This window comes from Charadrius vociferus, unplaced genomic scaffold, assembly GCF_000708025.1.
Source record: "Charadrius vociferus isolate BGI_N301 unplaced genomic scaffold, ASM70802v2 scaffold56, whole genome shotgun sequence".
In the NCBI taxonomy this organism is placed as follows: Eukaryota; Metazoa; Chordata; class Aves; order Charadriiformes; family Charadriidae; genus Charadrius; species Charadrius vociferus.
The window spans coordinates 3,295,135-3,318,206 of NW_009649057.1; the positions used below are offsets into that span (position 1 = coordinate 3,295,135).

The following is a 23,072-nucleotide window of genomic DNA, read 5'->3' on the forward strand; positions in this document are numbered from 1 at the left end:
ATTGCATGCGATGGGCTCTAACTGATAGACAGCCTGCCCACTGCAAGGAGACAGGTTGCACAGCAGTGAATAATCAGGCCCAAAAAGCTTAATAAATGGAGCGTTTTCAGTTTCAGCTGGGTCCGATCTAAGTGTTTAATAAGCTTTATAAACCAGAAGACCAAAAAAAAAAAAAAGTTTTTCAACATTTTTAATTAGGTTTCTTTTTTTTTTCTTCGAAGGCTTGTAAAGGGGTGAGTGTTCTTCAGCACAGCTGAAGGAGCTCCAGCCAGAGCTGCAGGAGCCAGCGGAGTGCATATGAAAGGGAATGCAGAGCTACTGATTTTCATTGAATAAAATTTAAAAAAAAACACACAAAAAAAACCCCAGCACATTGAGAGCAATTCCATCCAAGCTCTACAAATGTCTCCTTTCCTGACAATCTAACATAGCAGAAACACAGTTTGCTGGGGCAGGTGATTTTTGAAAAAGGCTGTGTCCCCTTGAAGAATTTAATTGCAGTTAGGGCAGGAGAGCCCTCTTTAGCCAGGCTTCCAGCTCTTCTGGGGACCTGGAGCCCATCCTGGGGTGGTGGTCCTGCAAAGAATCATAGAACAGTTTAGGTTGGAAAGGACCTTGAAGATCATCGAGTTCCAACACCCCTGCCCTGGGCAGGGACACCTCCCACCAGCCCAGGTTGCCCAAGGCCACCTCCAGCCTGGCCTTGAACACCTCCAGGGATGGGGCCTCAACAACCTCTCTGGACAACCTGTGCCAGTGCCTCACCACCCTTAAAGTGAAAAACTTCGTAATGTTTGATCTAAACCTGCCCTCTTCCAGTTTGAAGCCATTCCCCCTCATCCTCTCACTACATGCCCCAGTAAAAAGTCTAGCATGTGGTGTTTGCAGAGAGTCCACGTGTTCCTGGATGCTCTGTGAGCACACCCTTCTGTTGTCCACGCTGTGACTTAGCCCTGGCCCTGCTTTCCGCAGTGGGTCCCTGGTACAGCTGGTGGCCCAGGTGTATTTTCTACTTTCTGCTTTGTCCACAGGTGATATTCCCCATAGAGACTTGGGACCATTCCTACCAGCCACAGCCTGTGCAGAGTTGTTCCTACAGTGTGTTTTTTTTTTTAAATGGTCAGCAATAATTTTGTGCCTGTACTGATGTTTTGGTCTTGCTCATCTCTTTGCTCTCCAGGAGAATCCTTGAGCTTTGCGGATGATTTGCTTTCTGGCCTTGCAACCTCCTGTGTGGCAGCGGGTAGGAGCCATGGAGATGTTCCTGAAACCAGCCTCTATTCAGTCATTTTCAAGTGCCTGGAACCAGATGGTCTGTACAAGTAAGGAGAGGCATGTGGGGAAGTGCTGGGGGCAAGGGGGGACCTCCAGTACTGTTATTTTATTGTTATTAACCTTTTTGGTTAGCACCGTGTTCCACCAGACACTGGAGAAATGATGAAACTCTTCCTGTTGCTTTGAGTGTTCACCTCAGCTAGTGAAATGGAAAACCAGTGTCTGCCGGTACGGCACGGGAGGCACTGGACATCTGTGGGAGACTCCACTGGGATAACTCTCCTTTTCGGTATGCTGGGCTTCCAGGCCCGTGCCTGGTGGGACAGGGTTGTCTCTCGTGGGTGAACTGAGCTAATGTGGTCAGATTGAAGCAAGTTGCCAAATGCTTGGTGGACCAAAATAGCCAGATGTCAAAAGCGTGGTAGGGGTTGTTCGTGTAAGTTGCTGTTTGTATTAGCAGGACGCGTATAGCGGATCAGAGACACCAAATCCATCTGCCCGTCACTTCTGCAGGGATGGCTGGCCACGCCTCTCCTGATCTTCTTGTTCACTTACTTGACTCTCCTGAGATATCCTTTGAGCACATGGGATTGGATTTTGTGACTGAATCCTGTGGAGCAATTAGTGTCCAAAGCAAAGGGATAATTTCAAGATCTGAGTATTAACTTCCCCTTCAGTATGGTTTGGGGAGGGTCTGGGCTCTTCAGCCTGGCTTGTGAGTCAGGGCATCCTCTGTCTTGGTGGGGGAATAGCAGGAGTCAGGAGAGTAAGAGAGAAAAAAAGAGAAGAAAAAGGCAAGGAGGCGGAGGAGAGACAGAGTAAGCAAGAGAGAAACACCCAGGGCTTAATGTCAGAGTGACTGTAATAATTAAAACACATTTTGTAGTGAGTAATGAAACTTTTTATGGGACCACAAAAGCATTTAAAGCAAGAGCTGGCAAATGGTCTGTCAGCGAGAACTTTTAAAGATCTTGATTAATACTTTCCCTTTGCCTCGCCCTCCCCCCCCCATTAAGTATGTTGACAGCCTCCGAAGAAGGAGAAGCCTTTATTTGCGCATCTCTTGAGCAGGGCTGCGTCCAGTAGAGGGTTCCAAGTGATACCTCTTGCCACTTAATAATTTTAAATGTTTTCCTGTTAAATAAGTACAACACGTAAATATAATTATTAATATCTCTGGGAACTGGGCTGCCCTGACAAGGTGCCAGGGAGAGGCCGGAGCAACCGCAGAGCTCGCTAATAACCCGCTGCCCGTAAAACCGGCCGGTTGTGAGCTCTCAGCCGTTCGGCTCACGGCTGCCAGGGGCACTGGGAGAGGGAAGAGCCGCTGGGTTTGATGGGGAGACTACTGCCGAGGTGAACACACGGAGCTGGGAGCCAGAAGGTCTGGCTCTTGGGCAGCCCGGGCTGCCAAATCATCTTCCCCATCTGCCGGGCAGGGATAATTGCACTCACCCGTTGCTTTAGGGGCTCTGTGATCTAATTCTTGATGTCTGTAAAGAGTTGGGAGAGTCTTGGGTGGAAGGCGTAAAGCTTTGTCCAGGGTTTTGTCATCTCTTTGGTCAAACCCAGGCTTCTGCTTCAGGGTGGTGAGGCACGTTGCCACAGAGGGGGTAAGCAGAGGTCGGCGATGCCCTGTGTCCTGGGGGTGGCTGTGGGCAGCTCCTGCTCTCTGTGCATGCTCCTGGGTGAGGGACAGTAGCTTTTTTTGTGGGGAGCCATGGCTGCAGGCAGCCAGCGGGCATCGGTCCCCTGGCATCGAGGAGCTTTGGACCTCATCCTTCTGCGGGGACAGGCCCTGGGGTGATGCACAGTGTTGGCTCCGTCCCTCAGCTAATGCTCAGCAGGGCTTGGCGCACCGTTCCCAGGGCTGCACACACTTAAGTGCAGATGTATGGACACATGTCCGTGTTGGCACCTGTGGGGCATGGACCCACACTCCTGGGCATCCAAAAAACGTGTGTGCACACACACACTACAGCACACCCTCCTCAGCATCTGCCGCTGCATGCCCCAGCACGCCTGCGTGGACTGATGCTCAACGTGGATGCATGTATATCCACCACACACACACATTTGCTCCAACCTGGGACCTAACCAGCGTTTGCTTAGCATCTGGGCATTCTCAGATACGTAGGCACACACATTAAATATGTTCCTCGTGTTCAGATGTCCATACAGTTGCAACACAGCGTGAAGAAAGCCAGAACAGTGAAATGTGAGGCTAACACTCTGTTCTGAGCCCGCGCAGACGAAACAACAACAGAAACACGGGCACAGGGTCATTCCTTAAATTGAATTTCTTCTGCTTGTTTCATTTGTTTCTTTGGAAGAATAGCTATCTTGGAAGGCTCTGGCCTGGGCATAATCCTGATTATAGCAACTCAGCAGGGACCTGTGCTCTTCTGTAGGCTGTTAGGTGAGCACACAGTCTGCAGCATCAGAGCTCTTAAAAGCAAATGCTTTTGCTTGTTCAGTAGTCCAAGGGTGTCACGTAAACTGAGAGAGGAGACTGTGAGATCGTGGCGGTCTCTTCTGCTCTGTAAATGTGTCAGATATTTTGTCCTTTTTCTTCTGTAGTACCTACAGCAATTACACTCTGCTGTTGACCATTCTTTTGGAGTACTACCAGCCTGAGATCAAAGCTGGGCTTGAGTATGAAAAACAAAACCAAAAAATGCTCTACAAGCAAACAAATAAACAAATTCTGATTGATTCCTCTGCTTTTGAGACTTCTGTAATTTCAAAACATAAACTAACAAAAGGAGAACTAATTTCTTTGTCCTTTGCAATTTCAGTCCGAAGAAAGTATGTTGCCTGTCAGCCCTTTTCTTTCCCCTGCATGTAGTACGTTGGGATTGAGGTGCTAGTCCCTGTGCGGAGGGTTTTCGGAGGGAAAGTAGTTCATGTCAACAAAGATGCATGTGCTCCATATGCTCGTGGACACTGCTGCTGCTCTGTCAGGCCTGGGTGCCTGGGCGGGGGGATTCATGCTGCAGTCATGTGAATGTGCTCGAGTGCATGTGCGCAGGGACGCTGAGGATGGTCCCTGAAGACTGTCAAGTTTGGTTTAAGCTCTTCAAAAACAGAAGTCTTACAGTCCTTGCAAAATGCATCACAGGAGAGGGGATGGTTCTCTCCCGGGGTCACCTAGAGCAGAGCAGTCTGTCAGGCTTCCTCCCGGGTGGATCTGGAAGAGGATGGGGTGAGGAAGGCAGTGGGAGAGATGTCTATGTGTCTGTTAAGTGCTCGTCTTGCATGGAACAGCCGGTCCGGACAGCAGTTAATGCCAATCAGATTGATGGTTTGGGAGCTTGGGAGCAGCACACTGTGACAGGCACTGGTGATGCACCAAGCACCAGTCAAGAGAAGGAGCTCTGGCTTGTCTCAGAGGTCAAACTCAGCCTGAAGGACTGAGCTTACATTTCTCATGGCCCCTATATAGCTCAGCACCCTACAAATCCAACCGATCTCTTTGCCGTGGAGACAGGAGCTTCCTCTGTGCATCCCATAGCCTCCCTGAGCCTTCAGCCCAGCTCGCCCATCGCGCTAGCTCATCCATCTCAGCTTCTCACCCCGTTGTTCCCTGAGTGCCTGGGGATGCCTCTTCGCTGAGCCGTACCTGATCGGCGGCTGGAAAGCGGCTTTGCCAGCCCAGCACGTTCGTTTCAGATACTTGGGGAGACACCAAGTATCTCTCAGCCAAAAAAGGGAAATTTTGGAATGGGAAATGAAAACCCCCTCCAGCTCCTCAATGGACCTGCAGTGCAAACACACCAACTTCTTCCCTGCGCCACAGATACTATAATTATAGATTAGATTAAATCCCAATGTTTCACTTTATTTACATTCCTGACCTAGCCTATTCATTTCCGGTATTTGTGCCAAGAATCAGCACTAAATTTACTGGAAATAATATGGAAGTCATCAGGATCCCTTCCAGAGCCTTTCCTTGGAGTGTGTTCATGTGCTGAGAAGGAGCCTCAAATTTGCATTCCCTTTGCTGGCTCAGATAGGGTTTCGCCAGGGTGATCCTGAGCCAGCCCAAAGGCTCTGGGAGAACGCGTTTCAGGAGTGCCGGAAAGGTGGAAAGCCTTTCCTAGGGGATGAAGATGGGGCATTGTCATCAGATGGAAGGGGATTCAGTTAGACCTCAGCATGACAACACAAGGCTCCCATACACAGCCGAGACCCACCAAGACCTGCCCAGCCAACGTCACCCTGTGTAGGGTCTGGAGGCCATCGCCAGCATGGCCAGGCTCAGCCTCTGTCATCATATGCTGGCGAACAGTGAATGTACTGTATTTTGGCAAACCTAAGGAAAGAGGCAAAGGCATTGAGTAGGGGGAACCCATCATAGCACGGACAGACAGCGACTGCGGTTCAGCAAGCTGAATGTGCTAGAGGAGCTGGCCCAGAACAAGGCTGATTAATGTTGACTGACCTCTGCCTTATGCATAGCTGGGATAAAAAGTGGAATGGAAACCCTTGGTGCTCGAGAGTGTGCTAATGCTGGCAGCAGTCCGCTGCTCCTTATATGATACTAATTGTTATTGTTGGTCTTCCGTCAGGAAGACACGTGAATGAGCACTGGAGCAATTGGAGACAGATCCCAAATAGCTCAGTGGCATGGGTTAAAACACATCTGTTGCGGCCCTTGGCTGAGTCCCCTGTGTGCACAGGAGCTGTGCTGCTTCATTGAATCCACCTCTTCTGAAGTCGAGCGCTGTATGGCTGTAGTTTCTTCTCAGGCATTCCCGGCTTGCGGAAGCTCAAACAAGGCAAGTCAGGAGTTGAACAAGCGTTTGCTAAATCCCGGGCCTGTGCTCCAAACGCAGGCTCGTCCTTCGTCAGCAGTTTAGGATTGCTTCAGAACCAAGCTGCCCAAATGCTGGCATGGATGTGGTTTTGCTGAAGTTAAGTCCAGCATCGAGCTGTCCGGGCCCATCTGGGCTGTGTGGATATTGCCACAGTGAAGGTGGGCTGGCCCCATGAAAGACAGCCTGTACAGGGAGGTCAGGGGCTCAGCAGAAGGAGATAGTCTCTGCTGATATTAGTGAAGTCCTGTGCATTGGGCTCTTGTTGAAGTTTCCAACATTAGGAGAGAACATGTGTAGAAGCCATGGAAAAGATACTCATGCTTTCTTCATGGCCAGTCAAGGTGCTGGAGGCTCTTCCCAACTTTGCCATTTGCTCTACTGAGTGATTTAAGCAGATCACTTTTCTCACTTTCATCTTCATCTGTTTGCCTGTTCTCTTTATAAGCTCAGGTTTTAAGCTCGCTCTCACCATCTCTGTGTACAGCCCACCCTGGCTGACTCAGATCGGGGCCTCCAGGTGCTGCTGCAATATTCCTGTACCGACCATTTGCCATCACCCTTCTAAAAGTTGGGTTTGTGCCTGAGTCCTGGAACAGGACTGCCAGCCTACCACCTGGAACAGATCAGGAGTCAGGAGGTACCTATCCACTGACCTCAGTGGAATATTCTTCCCTAGTATCCGCCAAGCATGTGAACATCTTTCTCCTTTTCACTGGAAAGACAAGGTTATCCTCCCCAAATTGTCTGTTTCTGCTCATACGTAATGCCACAAAGAGAACAGAAGAGCCTTTGTTGCCTCCCACAGCCAGCTCCTCCCCACCCGTTCCTCAGGACATCCGGATTGAAATGACATTCTGGGTTTTGTCCTAAAAACTCCCAGCATCCGAACACCAAAGCTGGCTGGGTCCAGACCCATTCGTATTGCTCCTCTGGGGGTGGCTGGAGGAAGGCGGGCAGTGGGGGAGCAAGGAGGAGGAGGAGCCATAGGATCATAGAATGGTTTGGGTTGGAAGCAACCTTGAAGATCACCTAGTTCCACTCCCCTGCCCTGGGCAGGGCCACCTCCCACCAGCCCAGGTTGCTCCAAGCCCCGTCCAACCTGGCCTTGAACACCTCCAGGGATGGGGCAGCCACAGCTTCTCGGGGCAACCTGCCCCAGGGGCTCACCACCCTCACAGGGAAACATTTCTTCACAATATCTCGTCTAAATCTCCCCTTTTACAGGGTGGTATGGTCAGGTTGTTGTGTAGAGTATCACAGCTGTGGGGGTGTATGAATATAGGATTCTTCCTGGAAATTGTAATGTGGTGGAGAGGAGGAGTTTGGCCTCTTCATCTGTTGGTAGACAAATGGACCTTTGCAATTCCACCTTTTCCCCATCACCAATCCCCTATCACCAACCCATTACAGTTATGGACTTGGAGAGTATTCTTATTTCTGAGTGTGTAGAAAACTAATGCCACTAACTTAGCTGTGTCCAAGTCTTATCTCATTGACTAATGGGAGAGCGAGCACAAGAGATGCGATATAAATATCAACACAGGCGTTGCTGGCTCTGATTTGCCTCTAAGCCAGAAAAAGCTCCACTGCGCTACTGCGTTGGAGTCATTTGTTTTGTTCATCAGGTATCCATGGCATAGAGTACCTTTTTCATGAAAATTGAGGGCTATGTTGATTTGATTCTTACAGTGGGGTTTGAACCCTCTCCCCTTCCAGGACACAGGGAATTCACTGCTTGGAGTGGGTGTTTCTTTTATCTTGAAGGGGGGGAAATGGGTGAGAAGGGAAAATCCATTTTGTTCTTGTTGGCCGTGTCCTAGTGAGGGAAACTGAGGCAGGGAGAGGTGATGTGATGTGCCTGAAGCTCTTCGGTGGGGTGGAGCTGAGCAGTGCTCAGGGATGCCCTTGCTCACGCTTCACGTAAGCCCCACTTCAGAACAGCACTTAAGAGAATTGCTATTTTGGTCAGGCGATTAAGCAACGCCTCCTGCAAAAAAGTAAGGTCTCCTCTTCCTAATTTCCTCATGCAGTCTGGGACCAAGGTACCTGAGGGGTCACGTCAAGGAAGCTGTGGCGTGCCCTCGAAAACGCTGCTGGCTGGCTCGGTGTCTCACACTCTCCCTTCTCTCTCGTTCTCAGTGTGTTGGTGTGGGGTTTTTTTCCCCAGCAAAGCCAATCTGGCAGGAAAATGACTTTTTTTGTTGGTTTTTGGGTTTGGGGTTTTTTTTGTTGCACAGTACTAGAGACAGCGGGCAATGCCGCTTTGCCAGCTGGAGTTTCCCCTCTGTCACCAGAGTGCAGATGAAGCTCCCACGCCGCATCTCCATCCCGGGCGCTTAGCAGGAGCGATGCTGGCTGGCCTTGTGGGGGGCAGCACCGGGGCTTTGACACAAAGAGGCACTGTTACATCGCGGCTGCGGGTCCTGCTTGCAGTCTTGCCTGGGGTGTGCGCAGCCCAAAAAACAAGCTCTGCCCATGCGGATCCTGGAATTTAAATGATGGGCAAACGTGACGCAGAGGCATCCAAGCGGGCTGCGTGCGAGCTGGCCCAAGCCAGACGCAGCACGGCCGCGTTCGCGTGGCGGTTCCGTGGCCTTACACCTTCTCTGCCGAGGCGAGAGGAGAGCGAGGGGGTATCAGGCGGGGTGCAAGCCTGGGCTGGCAGGGCTGGGCTGCAGCAGGATCGGAGCCCGTGCCTTAGATTCCGTGAACTAAAAGCATAACATGTACCTTCAATAGAAAGGCCAACCTAGAATGAGAAAAAAAAAGGGTAAATTTCAGTCTTAATATGGCATTGTGGCTATACTGCACCTCACTGAAGAAGTTAACATGTCACTTCACCCATGTCCTTCTCTCTCCCTCTATGTGAAACGATGATTTTCCAAAGTCCTTTTCACATCAGTGGTCTCACATCTTTGAACAGCAGTAAGAGACTACAGCGTCTGTGACAAACATCCCAGCTGTGTATGAAGATCTCTAACATACACTGAAAATGAGAGGATAAAGCGTTTAAAGCTGCACAGAGAAAAAATTCCAGCTGAAACGCAAGTTCAGCACTAGCTGCTACTGCCTGAAGTTATCAGGAATATGCTTTTTGTGGTATACAATGAACTGCCTCACAAATCTCAGCAGATATCTCAGCTGCGATAATACGTAGGACATATGTTCAGTGATGAATCTGAGTCTTCATTTACTAGCAGATAGGTACAGTGCTGGTGATGCTTGTCGGCTCAGGTCGCTGTTGGGGTGATTGTCCCTCCGCTGTGCGTTGTTTTGTGGCTGGGTAGCTCACGTACACCCCAGGCAGACTTTGTATCTGCAAAATGATGGTTGGATTTGCCACGTGTGGGTTCATGCTTCACTAGCCAACACTTAGATGTTTGGATGGGATGTTTCTGCCTCCCCCTTTGACTACTTCCCTGCGTCCAGTAGCAGCTTAACCTGCAGGCAATACAAGTTTTTAATAGGGTAATTCTAGCCTTACGGAGTGGCCAAAAGCAGCTCAGCTGCATCCATAGATATGCCCAGGAAGGATCATAGAATCATAGAATGGAAGGGACCTTGAAGCCCATAGAATCAAGGTAGGAAGGGACCTTGAAGATCATTGAGTTGCAACCCCCTGCCCTGGGCAGGGACACCTCCCACCAGCCCAGGTTGCCCAAGGCCACCTCCAGCCTGGCCTTGAACACCTCCAGGGATGGGGCCTCAACAACCTCTCTGGGCAACCTGTTAAAGTGCAAAACTTCTTCTTGATGTTTAATCTTTAAGAAGAGGGCACTTGGTTTGAAACCACCCCAACCTTACAGGCATGTCTGTTTCCTGACTTTAATTTGCTCAGGATCAAACTCTTTCTCTCCTCTGGTTTAAGATATTTCTTAGAAACGTGTTGTGTATCATGTTTTGGAAGATTAGCCCATTTGCTGGAAATCAGAACAGAAAAGGCGTCTTCTTCTGTTCTCTAAACTCAAACCAATGTTTGTAACTCAGAAAAATAATTAGGTAAGTAGTTTGTGAATTAATTTCAGCCCCAGCATGTTAATATGAGCCCAGGGTATGGGCTTCTTCTGGGCTGTGATCACACATTGTTGCCTCACGCTGAGCTCTGGTCAGTCAGCACCCCCAGGGCCTTCTCCTCAGGGCTGCTCTCCAGCCATTCCCCGCCCAGCCTGGAGTTGTGTTTGGGGCTGCCCCGACCCAGGATGTGACAAGCTGCTCTGGTGCTCAGGTGTTCAGATACCACTGCCCCCGCAGGTCTTGCCTGAAGCCAAACCCACAGCCCATGGAGTAACTCAGCTCAGACAGACTCTGGATGGGGCCCCAGGTCCCAAAAGCTGAGATACTGGGCCCAAAAGGTGATGCTGAACCAAATAAAAAGATAAGCCACAAACTGATCCTACCTGCCCATTTTTTCCTCCCCACTCTAGAGGCAAAGTTTGGATGCCGTTACCTGCCACATCTGTCCCAGCCCAGACCAGCAATGTGCATGTCTCACATATGGCCTGCACGTCCACAAAACTACTTAAACATTTTTTTTTGTTTCGTTTTTCCAAAGGACACCTGCAGCACATCCCACTCCATCCTTTTCTTGTAACAACAACAGCACAGAGAGTCTCTCACCAGCCTTGTCTCAGTGCTTTGTTATCTTCATTTTCCTTTTTTTTTTCTCTATTTTTTTTTTAATTCTTTTTTAATCTTTGGCTTGTGAGGACCATTACATCTGTAAGCACCCACCTCCTGGTGGTGCCACACTGGATTTTATCGGCACACAGCAGCCCCTCCAGCTCTGCCACCCCTTCTCCCCCCGAAGGTCGCGGGACAAGGCTGTTTCCCAGCTGCGGGGAGTTTGTCATGGGGGAGCTGCACAGTGACGGAGCCCCCGCACAGGCGGTTGCTAAACTCAGCTGCTTTCCAGTAGATCTCAAGTGACCTTTAACTTATTCCTTGGGTTTTGGGATTGTTTCCCCCCTGCAAGAGGAGTTTGTTTGTATTTTCCTGGTTTGAGGATACTGAGTGCATATGGGCATTTCTCTGCGGGTCCCATCTTCATAGTGTGGGAGGGAGGAGTTATTCCCCTAGACTTCCGGCAGCCTTGGGGTCAGGTGATGGAGCAGGAGCGTGGTAGGGCATGGCCTGCAATTTCTCCGCTGCAACTGCTGCTCCTTAACTATTATGCTTAAAAGTGGACTGGTCAGGAGTGCCCATGCGTTGGGACCTTTTTCAGTCCTGAGGCTTTACAAATCCCTCAGCTTCACAGGTTCACAGCCCTTATTGCCCGTCTCAAGTTATGTTAGTGCTTAGGTGGCCAATCCCTGCTGAAGAACCGACGTTTGCAAAAGTAGCCAGTGAATTCAGGTATCTCCATTTTGGGAGCATCATCTTCAAGGCTTCACTGGCAGAGCCACAGCTCCTGTTGGCTTCAGCTGAATTTGCTCCAGAGTAGATCAGTGTAAAATGGAGACGCTCAAGGTTAGCAAGTAACCTCAAAGTAGCTGCTTCTTCCTGAGTTTTCCCACCTGTAAAACAAACGTGTTAAACCTGAGCTACAGCCTTTGCTAGGTTTCCTATACAGTGAGGAGAACCGTAAGATAAAATGGGAGAGAAAGCCAAGAAGTAGCTGCTTGGTTGCAGAGGTGGCATCTACGTGGTGAGATGGGACTTGCCACAGTTAGTGCTCCGCAGGGGACCAACGGCCCACTTGGTCTCGGCTTGGTCTCCCCAGTCTGATGCCACCTCGTACTGCCAAGGATATTTGCCTTGAGCATCTTCAGAGTGATTGCTCCCAACACACACACCCTCATCGGTCCTGGTCACCTCGCACACAGACTCACTTCCCTCATCAGGAATGAGATAAATTCGATTATACAGCAATATGGTTTCTGTTATGAAAAGGGGAAAGAAAATACCCTGGCTTTCACTGAAAACCCTCGGAGCCAAAGCTTATGTCATAATTTAAACATTTCTAAAAAAAGAAGGAGGGTCTGAGGGCTGCGGTTCTGTTCAGGGGGTGGTGGATGGAGGGGGTGGTGGGGCAGGGTCCTGTCTTGACTAGACGAGCTGCTGGAGCTGGGTGCGGAGACCCGCTGCCCTGGCAGGAAGGGCTGCAAAGGGAGCCCCCGTTCAGGGAGCTCGGTGCTGGCTCACTGGTAGACATTTGCCCAAACACCTGGGGCCACCAGCCAGGCAGCTCAGTGGGGTGGGCTTGGGTGCTTACCTTGACTCAGCTCTGGGCTGCCATACCCCTGAATCAGGGTCTGTTGCTTTCCTTCCATCTTCTCCCCTCTTGATTTCTGCTGGGGAAGCCGCAGGGCAGCGCACGGCAGCAGCAACCTGAGCTACCTCTGGAGCGTGCCAGCCCCTGGCATCGTTTTCTCCTTCCTTCTGAGCATCTCCCACCACTCTGCAGTGATGGAAATAGCCTCAGCTCTTAATCTCATTGCACAACCCCAAACAGAAGGGCCTGCCGCCGGACTGGGATACTTTCGTATTTTCTTTCTGTCTGGTTTACATCACTGCAACATGTCAGTCTTCCAGCTTTTCTGTGACAAGGGATGGGGGGAGTACGTATCCTGCGCACCAGAGGCTCTACTTGTGCCAGTTTCTCACATGTGGCGGAGGATGCTGGGGTGTCTCTGGGACCCTAGGCTGCTGGGGGATCCTCTCAGAAGCAGCACCCTAAACCAAAATGCTTCTTCAGTGCCCTTTGACGTGTCAGCACTGTGACAGGGAAAGGATTTCAAGCCATTAGAGCTGCCACAAGTTGTACTCTTGGCCCTACATTGCATCTCCCTTCTTTGCAGGAGCATCAGTCCTGCATGGGCAAGGATGGATGCGTGTCCCTGGCTTGGGCAGCCTTGTTCTCCAGTGGAAGCTGCTGTCTTAGTAACAGCCTCTTCTTGCTTAATTGTGAGCTTAGTTGTCTCAGAGCAAGTCCAGGATGATGCGCAAGGGTCGCATCAATGCGGCACTCTACACTTTATGCCCATAAACTAGACCAAGAGAGAAGCAAGGACTCTATCTTATCCCTGTCTTGCCTGCCCAACTGGTCTCATCCCCATCAAGGCACTATGGAGGGGACTGGTGAGGACCTGAAGCTTCCTGGGGTAATCTTATAAATCCAAACTTCATGGCACTGCTGCAGCTGTAGCATATTTACCCAAGTGACAGGCACCAGCACTACCAGTGTCAACCTCTCTGTCCTCTCTGCTTCTTTTGCTTCTCCCCTCTGGGTTTGGGGTGTTTGTTAGGTTCATGTACATTTTGCGGTGCTGCATCCCCGTGGGTGCTGCCCTTTGTCAGTGCCGCACCGGAGATGTATGGAGATGTATGGATGAGGACCGGTGTGCATTTCTGTCCATGGTGTTTATGGGTTTGGCTCTATGGGGGGCTGGGACACCTCATTTTGCTGGGGGTCTGTCCTGTACCAGCAGCAGGAACGTATACCTTAGTGCTACTGTAGCCCCATAAACCCACCATCCCATAATCCTTATCCTGTAGCCTCTCTGAGGTGAAATCATGGCCAGATCCTGACCTAAATAACCTCGGGGTGTGCAGGTGTGGTTTGAGATGCTTGTTGAGGATGCCTGTGGACGTGCGTGTGGGGAGCAGCGGGTGGTCGTGGGGCTGGCTAGCCCCATGCTCTAGCAGGCGAAACAAACCCTTTACGGAGGGTTTTCCACCAAGGGCACTGCAGAGGATGGAATATCCTAAATACTGGTGCAGCCCAACAAAGCGCTACACCTCGAGTTCCCCTTGGCAGTGTACCCCATACCGTGCTCCACCACCACCAGGCTTGCAGTGACATCCCTGTGGCTCTTCCGTTGCCTATCCAAACCCTCCTGATGGCTGCTCATGCAGAGCTGCCCCAGTGCAGCCCACCCCATGGCGTGAAGCCCACCCCACGGCGTGAAGCCCACCTGCGTCACCCCCGATGGTTCCCGAGCTCATGCAGAACACCTCCAGCTTTGGGCTCTGTCCCTGGCTTGTACCTGTGGCACTGCCACACGCTGATTTGTTTTCCAAGTGGAAACATGAGTGGAAGTATTAACTCCACAAGGGCCTTTCTGTGCAATGCACTGGGATTAAATATTTATGTTGGCAAAAAGCATGTAATAGGCAGCTCAAGATCGGAGATAATGAAATTGAGGTGTGCGGAGCAAGGGGAGGGGGAGGCAGGGGGCTTGCAGGAGCAGAAGGGAGAGGGACCCAAGCGAGTTGCAGTACGTGTGCGTGGGCGATTGGTTTTGGCTTTATTAATCCCCCACCGGTCTGCATGGGGGGAGCCCCATCGCTGGGAGCTCTGCAGTGCAGGAGGGAGTGCGGAGATCAGCCATCGCCGTTCCCTGCGTGCACACCAGCTTCGGGCAGGAGTAATTGTCACCCGGGTGACTTTGACTTAGAGCCATCTGAAGCAAGACGGGGTAGGGACTGTCCTGCAGAAGATGCCTGAGCGGGAAGCAGCAAGGGATGAGACCCTCTCCGTGTCATCTGCAAACTATGTATGATCCTAAATCATTAATAACGGTGATATAGGATCCCTCACTCTTCCAGACCGCTGCAGTCAAGGTTATTTACTGCTGACTGTAGCCAATCAGGCAGCAATGTGGTTTGGATTATACGGAGGGTTCCTGATCAGGTCAGGAGGATGCTCATCGCAGCACACCGAGCGGGGAAGGCCCGTGCAAGCCTCCGTGGTGGGTGTTAACAAAAAGCCCCGCAAGGATGGGCAGCAGCGCTGGGCGAGGGGAGGGCACTGGGCGATGCAGGAGGGAGGACCCGCTCCGCCACCGCGGGAGGAAAACAAGGAGCGCATGCAACAGCAAAGGGCACTGCTCTTTCTCAATTCATTATCTTTATGAGACAACAACATCTCTCCCTTCACCACCACCCCCCCCACCTCCCCAACAACAAATATCATGGAAGGCGGCGCATGGGGGTTGCGAGTCCTGCGCCGTGCTGTGGGACTGCGGCCAGTCGCGGAGCCTCCGGGGAGGTATGAAACGAGGCATGAATGGAGTGTTAGGAGAGAATGGAAACTCTCCACTGGCTCCCAGGCTGGCTCTCTTGCGGGGGGTCCCTTGCTCACGATGACAGCGCTGCCTCTCATAAACACGCATTTCCTCATCCCCGTTTGTTTCTCTCTCTTGTGCAATCTCTTGTACCAGACGGGATTGGGAGTGAGTCCCAATGGTACGTGAATGTGTTACAAAAATCCTTCCCACCCTGCCACCAACGAAGTACTGAGAATAACAACAGGGTTTAAAAGAAAAAAGAAAAAAAAAAAAAAAAAAAAAAAACATAAAGAAAAGAAAGATGGGGAGAGCCGGATGGATTTGCTACTGGCCATGAGTTATTATTCTGAACGTTAACTCAAGGGCATGGCTGTGCTGGTCGTTTGCAGCATCGACCAGCGCTCAGAAGCCCCTGCTCCGCTCGGTGCTGCGCATCCCTCTGGGAAAAGGAAGTTCCTTCCCCAGATGTCTTTCCTGGGTGAAAAACATGAGACAAAAATAGGGGCAAAGTAACTCGGCGGAGATCACATAGTGCTCAAACCAAGAGACTGTCCAAACGCCGTCCTCTGTGCTGGGTTGGTTCACTCGGGATGTGTGAGCAGCACAGCTGCTGCACTGCTGCCAGCCTGGGGACATTGGCCAGGCTGCCCCTCTCCATCGACACCCAGAGGATAGAGCGCAGTCGTGGTGAGGCATGACGCTACGGTGTAGGAGCAAAGGCAAGTCCCACCATCAAACACAGAAAGTCTCCTGGGCTGGTCATAGTGGTCAGAAGGTCTCCTGGACCTGGGCTGGTGGAGCAGAGATGGAGGATCTGTGTGTTGGCTCAAGCTGCAGGGGAAAAGCTGGTGGGAGTTGCAATCCTTCCACGCAGAGGGAAAAGCAAAGGAAGAAACCTGTGGGGAGCGATGCCTCTGGAGCAGCGTCTGTGGGAGAGCAGGGCTGGCTCCGCACCTCCGCACCTCCGCACGCTCGCAAGCGTGGCCACCGCAGTGCCGAGGAACACTCCCGAAATGCAGGGCGGCGGGTCTCCGGTCCCGGTGGAGGCCTGCTGGGGGTAGCAGGGCTCTTGCTCAGGGCTGAGGGAAGATTCCTTTGCTTGCGAGGAATGTGTAAATCACGCCGGGCTGGGAGATGTACATAACCCTGCCTGAAAGCTCCTCTGCACTTCAAACGAATTCTAACGTGCTTACTGGGATTTTGTTTTTATTATTTGTTTCAGGCTCCCCCCCTATCTCCCCCCCAACTCGTCCTACCCTCCGCCCTCCCTGTCTGCTGCTGGAGCTGTGAGAACCTCCTGCCCGCTGCCAGCCCCTCGCCCCGTCCTCCCTCCGTTCGGGGGGCAGCCAGCGGGCAGCGGCGACCGCAGACCTGGCCGGCGTCCTTCTGCCGGGGCTCACTGGCACGCAGCATCCCCTCCTTGCCACCATCCTGCCCCCCCGGCACCAGCCCCGTGCCGGGGTTGCGGGGCAGTCGCAGGGACCCCATGGCTGCCCTTGGGGCTCCCGCAGCACGGCGGGGGGCGCAGATGCCCCTCGCTCGGAGGCTGGCACATTTGGATGCTGCCGGGGATGCTGCGAGCGCAGCCGCTCCCTTGTGTGCCGGTATTGTTGTCGTGCTTTGTTTTTGCTTTGTTTCATGCGGAGGGTGAAGCTCGGGCTGGCCAGCGGTGCTGGGGACAGACCCAACGGAGATAGATAGATCGACGGCCTCTGCTCATAGGGGTGCATGACCACCCCCCCTGTGCCAGCTCACTGAGGTGACTCGCGCGGCACCAGAGGGACCAGAGGACAGGCTCCGCTCCCTGCGGCCGGTGCAGCCCTTCGCCTTTCTTCTGAGGCTGTTGAGCAGGAGGCCGTATTGTGGTGGCTTATATAAGAACAGTCAGCCATCGACTCGCTTGAGGTGGACCACCCACCACTCCTCGGATGACACTGCCTTTTGAAGTCGCTACCAGCCTGGGCTGGATTTCAACCAGCAGCCCAGATGGAAGCCAAGCCCCCAGGAGGATGAGAACAAGCCCTTCCAAGGGGATCTCCTGGGGTAGCAAACTGTGGAGTGTCTGGTTCTTGTTTAGAGTGACTGTGAGGTTGGGAGGGGCAAATGTTTCCCAATTTGCCAAGGGTCACAACCTTCTTCTCCCCCCACGTCCCCAGGGCCGGCGATGGCCAAGCTTTGCAGAGCGTTGGTAGGTTGAACGGCTGGTATGGTTAGCTGTGAACATTTCCATTGTGGAGCTCACTGCAGGGGTCCAGGGCCTCGCTCGTCTCTCCTTTCTCCCTGGCACAACTGGAGGAAGAGTTTGATTTATTCCCTCTCTCCTTCTGAGCAGCCTTCTCGCCTCCTGCAGCCGCAACCTCCCCGGGCCCTGCTGTCTCAGCATGGAGGAGGACAGCAGCCATCCCAGGAGCAGCCCAAGGAAGGTACTGAAGTGATGTGTGCCCACCCGGCAGGCAGGACTAATGCTTTCAGATGAGTCAGGAAACCACCCACCCATAGATCCGTGCGAAGAAGACAGGCAAAACCTCAGAGTAAAGCCCTAAACACGTAACCTTCGCGGAGCCAGGGCTGGAGGCTTTGGGGTGTCTGTGGCTGAGGGAACAGGGCTGGGTTGTGCCAGCACTAAGAGGAGAGCAGAAGGTACTGCAGCAGGAGGGAGAGTGGATGCGGGTGCTGCCCAGGGGTACCCTGGCCCTGGGAGCAGAGTGGGTAATGGGGGCGGATTGTGGAGAGCTGGAGGGATCAATGGGTGTTGTGGTGCCTGTGGGAAGGCTGTGGCAGGACCTGAGGGACATGTGGGACACACAGCCTGGGGAAAGCCCTCCTTGGCCGTGCTGCACCCAGGGCAGCTCGATCCATCACCAGCTCTCACTGATGCTCTGCAGCTGGAGTGGGACCAGCCCCTGGGATGTGCAGCCTCGGGCGCCAGTCTGAGCCGTGGCACGGGGGGAATTGTTCCAGCAGCACGGGAAGTCAGAGGCAATTCGTTTGACCTTTGTCCAGGGCCTTTGTTTGGGATCTCCTGGTGAGTCCCAGCAGAACAGGGACTCTGGTGCATGACAGACTGATACAAGCTGCTTTTGCTTCTGTGGAGAGAAAAGCACCAGCCCATAGTGGCTCAGCACCACCTCCTTCTGGTCTTCATTCCACCAAGGGACATTAGGATTCACATCCTGGGTGACCTGGGATCTTCTCTGGCCTTGCCCGGCAGAGGAGCAGACCACCTTGCCCCAAGCCCTGAGACAGGCCGTGGTGATTGCGAAGAGCTGGGCCAGCTCTTGCTGCGTTGCCTCTATAAGCACATCTCTGAATCTTCATCATCACAGCCAGCAGGATCATAAAATTGTTATGGCTGGAAAAGACCTTCGAGATCATCAAGTCCAAGAGTTATCTAACTCTACCAGGCCCACTTCTAAACCATGTCCCAGGATGAAAGCAAGGACACAACTGCCAAGAAATACGGACCCTGAACACCCTCTATCCCTCCTCCCCAAAGCTGCTAATTCCACAGTGACCCTGCTTTTTCTGCCATCGTCTTGTTCCTGGAGTTCAGGGACCGTCCCCGTGGGACACGCTAAGGGTCTACTGGACATCTTCAAGCTAATAAATGACCAAGACTTCTTGTTCCTTGGAGCGTGCCTAGGAGCTAGAGCCCCAGGGTTGCAACACAGGCTGTTTTAATGTTATGTGATGTCAGGGAGGCATTTTTGGGTGTGCTGTCCTGCTGCCACGCCACGGAGTTGCTCTCTCAACCACATCTCCTCTCCCTTAGAAGCTTTGTGCAGCCCCTCTCTCCAGAGAAGCTTGCTCTGCTCTTCCTTCATCAGTGGTGTAAAGCTGCTCCTGAAAGGATGTACTGGGGAAACAGAAACCTTATCAAGGGCGAGGGGGGGGACAGGGGGCACGGGTGGTGCCCTGGGATGGTGAAGGCGCCCTGGGCCAGGAGGGCTGTGCTGCCCGTGCTGCACCTTCTGGGTGAAACCGTGGCCCTGCTGAAACCGGCTGGCGTTTTTCCCTCATTTCCAGCGAAACACGTTTTTGCCGAAGGCAATCTTGGCACTGCCTCCTGCAAGGTGTCCGGCTGGCAAAGGGGCTCCTTGTGGGATCTTGGCGCTCCAACACAGGTATCATTCAGGAGCAGGGCTCTAGGGAACAGAAGGTGGCCTGTGTATCAAGGCCCTCTTTCACAGCCACGGCGGTACTAGGAATCGCTGCTCTGGTGGGGTTTATCGACAGGGTTTCGAGGGAAATCTCGGGAAATTGAGATGTTGCAGCTGAGGCTGGGAGGGTGAACATCCTACCAGGGATTTCTCTAGCAGAGAGGCAGTGGATCCAGGCAGTAGCAAGAAATGGTCAGGATTTTTAATTTGTTTCTTTCTTTTCCTTTCATCCTTTTTCTGGATCCTGTCTGACAGGGATCTGAAACAAAAAAAAAAAAAAAAGAGGTCGATGAAGGGCTGTAAGGAGCGAGAGCAGAGCGAATCTGCGCGGTAGCTTGGCTCAGGCGTGCAGCGGGGAGTTGGGGGGGACCAGCGCTCACACCTTGCCTGAAGCAGGTTTTGGCTCTCCGTGGCCTTGTAGCTCAGTGACGGAGGGCAAGTCTAGGAGATCTGGAGCAGCACAGTAAGCTGACCCAGTGCCGTGCGGAGACAGCATTTCAGTGCCAAAAGTCACGGGGCGGCATCTTCCCATCCCTCAGCTCTCAAGCTGATAAGACTCCAGCAGCTCTAACTCGTTCGTGCTACCTGGGGATCAACCGTGCGCGTAGACATGCTCAGCAGCCTCCTGTGAGCCTCTCCTCCCTCTTGTCACCTCCCCAGTGCCACCCCACTGTCAGGGGACAGCAGCCGCTGCCTCAGACAGACCCAGGTGCCGGGTTGGAAGGCATCTGATACCACTTTCGTGTCTGTCTCTCGTCGTGCGGGGATGCGTGGCAGCTGTGGGGTTTGCCGTAACGTGCAGCGGGTGCTGCAGAACACCTCGACGAGCACAGCGGGGGGATGCCGTGACACCAAAGTGGCACCGTCCCACACTGCACCCCTGTAATGCAGCAGCGTTAAGGGGTCCTGCCCTCCTCCCTGGCAGCTCCCGTGAGGAGTACCACGCTCTCAGGTCAGTGGGTTTGAGCATGGATGTGGCATCAGCTGCAGCGGAGGGTAACCTTGCAGTGAGGATAACCCTGGGTGGCTTTCCTGGAGTTGCCACAGAGCAGACATGGACCCATGGCTGTGCAAGCCTGTCCCCAACCCCACCGCTGCTCCGCCTGCCCTCACTGTCTGCGAAATCAGGTCTCCTCCGCCCTTTTCCAGAGGTCTCCTTGAACAAGCAGCCTCTTACTCTGCAGAGCAGCCTGTGCTCTTCCTGCTGCCAGGAGTATTTGATGGGCACCGGTTTATACGCTTCCAAAAGGCATCAGACACCCGAGACACGTTGTGGCAGGTACATTTATTTCCTTCCATCTGACAACTGTGGTCTGCTATTGTTGGGAGGCATCTGTTGAAGGATAACGATTAGTCTCACAGCATTTGCTGTCCTGGACGAAAAGGTGTGAATTGTGAGAACAGTTTACTGACAGCCTCGTGTGTGCGCCTAACAGCAAAGCTGGGGTACGCTGGCGTGGCACCAGCATTGCTGCTAACCTGTCCCTCCGTCACGCTGATGGGAGCAGGGTCAGTTATCACAGATGGTTAAAAGAAACACAGTTATAAAAGGTAATTTCTTGGGTGGTGCAACTGTGAGGAGAGCTTTCTAAAAGATGGGGTTTTTTTCAAGATGGCACTCTCCACTGTTTCCTTATTGAAGTATGTGCAAGTATTCCTCTCTGTGGAGAAGCAGAGCCAAAAATGATGGCAACGCAAAACTGAAGACGTCGGCCCTTTTGCAGAAGATGTATGATACGTGAGCGGCCGTTGGCTGGGTGGTGGTAGCAGGTTGGTGTCGCCTCCCTCGGTGCCTCTCCCCAGCGTGCAGCAGGCACCGAGCCCGCAGTCACAGCACAGCCCCTTGTCCCCAGCCCTGCCGGGCTTCAGATGCCCTAACGGCACCGTCTGATTGCTGTAATGCTTATGACGGTGCCTGCCCTGGGGGAACAGCACCAGGATGTCCACTGCCCCATAAATCATAGCCAAATCCCAAACCTCCAGCAGGGCCGGTGGTAGGGAAGCAGCGTGGCCAGCCCCGTGCTGGGGTACCAGCCCACCTCGCTGTCTGGCGCCACGGGCACGGCATGAGCGATCCGCCTGAAGTCAGGGGCCGGCAAATAGACCGAGAAATCCTCTCTTTCCCAAAACCTCTCCCTGTTCATTTTCTGCTTGGTATTTGCCGCAGAGACCAGGGGGTGGGGGTGGAGGGGTGGGGGTGTTGTTCTCATTTACCTTTCTTAATTATTTCAAATCACAGAGTCACCAATAAGCTAAGCTGCATTCCTGTGGCTTGTGTGGACGGACTGCTTTTTATTTGATTTGATTTCTTTCTAAATTGTAATGGTTTCTGAATTGGGAATGCTTGCACTAAACACCACCCCCCCCCCCTTCCCGTGCTTGCCCAGGCTGCTGCTGGCCAGCAAGCCCCGCTCCCGCTCCGTGGCCATCAATGACAGTGGATGGGAGGTTCGGCGGGAGATGTACGAGCCCAGGGTGTGGGGACAGGGGTGGGTGGGTGCCCTGTGGCCCCATGGACCACGCACACCCCATGGCATGCAGCTGGGGGTAAAACACCCACAGCTCCGCTCCACCCCGCAGCACCCCTGGGCTCCCCCACCTTGCAAGAATAGTCTTTCAGGGAAGCTCTTTCTGTAAATTTATTGATGTTTTTAGCAGCCAGGAGATGCTGAGGTGAAGGTCTGTGGCTGCTCATCAGACTGATGCTCTGCTGTGAGTATTGGGACAAAGAAACACCCGCACCGTCTCAACCTCCCTGCCTCCAGGGAGCCCCTCACCCTGGTGTCAGGGAGCTGAAGGCACTGAGACTGGGAGAGGACAGCGTTTGCTCATGGGTCCCCCAGCACAAGGGCGTGCGCGGTGCTGGGTGCGAGGAGTGTGTTCAGACCCATGTGTGTTCGTGGCACCGCTCCTGGCCGCCCCACTCCGCACGTGCCTGCGTCCAGGCGCAGTCAAGCCTCGCTGGCCCCGGGTCCCTCGTGCCCGGTCCCCGTGTTGAGATCACCGGGGAGGGGGGAGGCAGGGATTGCCAAGAGCCGGTCCACCGAGGGCTTTTAAACAGAGGCCTCCAAATTGTTTTTCAGCTGGAACAGGAAGCGAGAAGGGCTGGCAAAGCAGGGGTGTGATGTTTGTGTGTGTCAGCACGCTGGACCAGCCTCAGCGGCGCGGCGCTGGTTGCGTGTGAGCCCAGAGACCCCGGGCTGTGCGGAAGGGACGGGTAAGCCGTGACCGCCCAGAGGGTGACGGCAGGACGTGTGTGTAACACTGAGGTGATGCGACCTCAGCCAGGTCAGGATTTGTGTTTTCATGCTCAGCATCACGGGTAGTGGTACCCACGCTGCCAGGGGAGAGCAAATCCATCGCACCACGTGTGTGACACCGGCCAGGTCTGCCTTGCACTGAGCTCCTGGAACCAGCAGCAAAGTAGAGTCTCGTGGCTGCAGGAGCAAGCCGCCAAGCCCGGGCTTATCAGCCAAGCTCAAACCGAGCCCTGCTGGCAAGAGCATCTCCTGGTTGCACCACTTTGGAAAGCATGAGACCGTTTTTCTGCGTGATGCTGGGCTCTGGAGCAGCGCCTCTGCCCCGTCCCTCATTTACATCCCCGTGGCGCAGCCCAGGTTTGCCACACAGCCATTGCTTTTGGATGCAGCCAGCTACTCATCGGCACCCAATTAATTTGGCAGGAGTGCTTATTGGACTCCTTATCGGACCCTTTTCTCTGTAGCCCAGGCAGCTCATTTGCGGTACGGCATCTCATTGAGCAGCTGCACAAGCACAAAGGTTTCAGGAAGAGCAGGGCACAAGACAGA

The 23,072-nt window shown here is 53.1% G+C and overlaps 1 protein-coding gene across 1 annotated transcript in view; it reads left to right on the forward strand.

The window, feature by feature from the left end:
• Positions 1–23,072, forward strand: part of ASTN2 (astrotactin 2) — a 321,046-nt gene that overhangs the window by 284,987 nt on the left and 12,987 nt on the right. Inside the window, exon 20 of the mRNA XM_009888090.1 lies at positions 1,181–1,322. Coding sequence (XP_009886392.1) covers positions 1,181–1,322 — 142 coding nt within the window. The remainder of the gene's footprint in view (positions 1–1,180; positions 1,323–23,072) is intronic.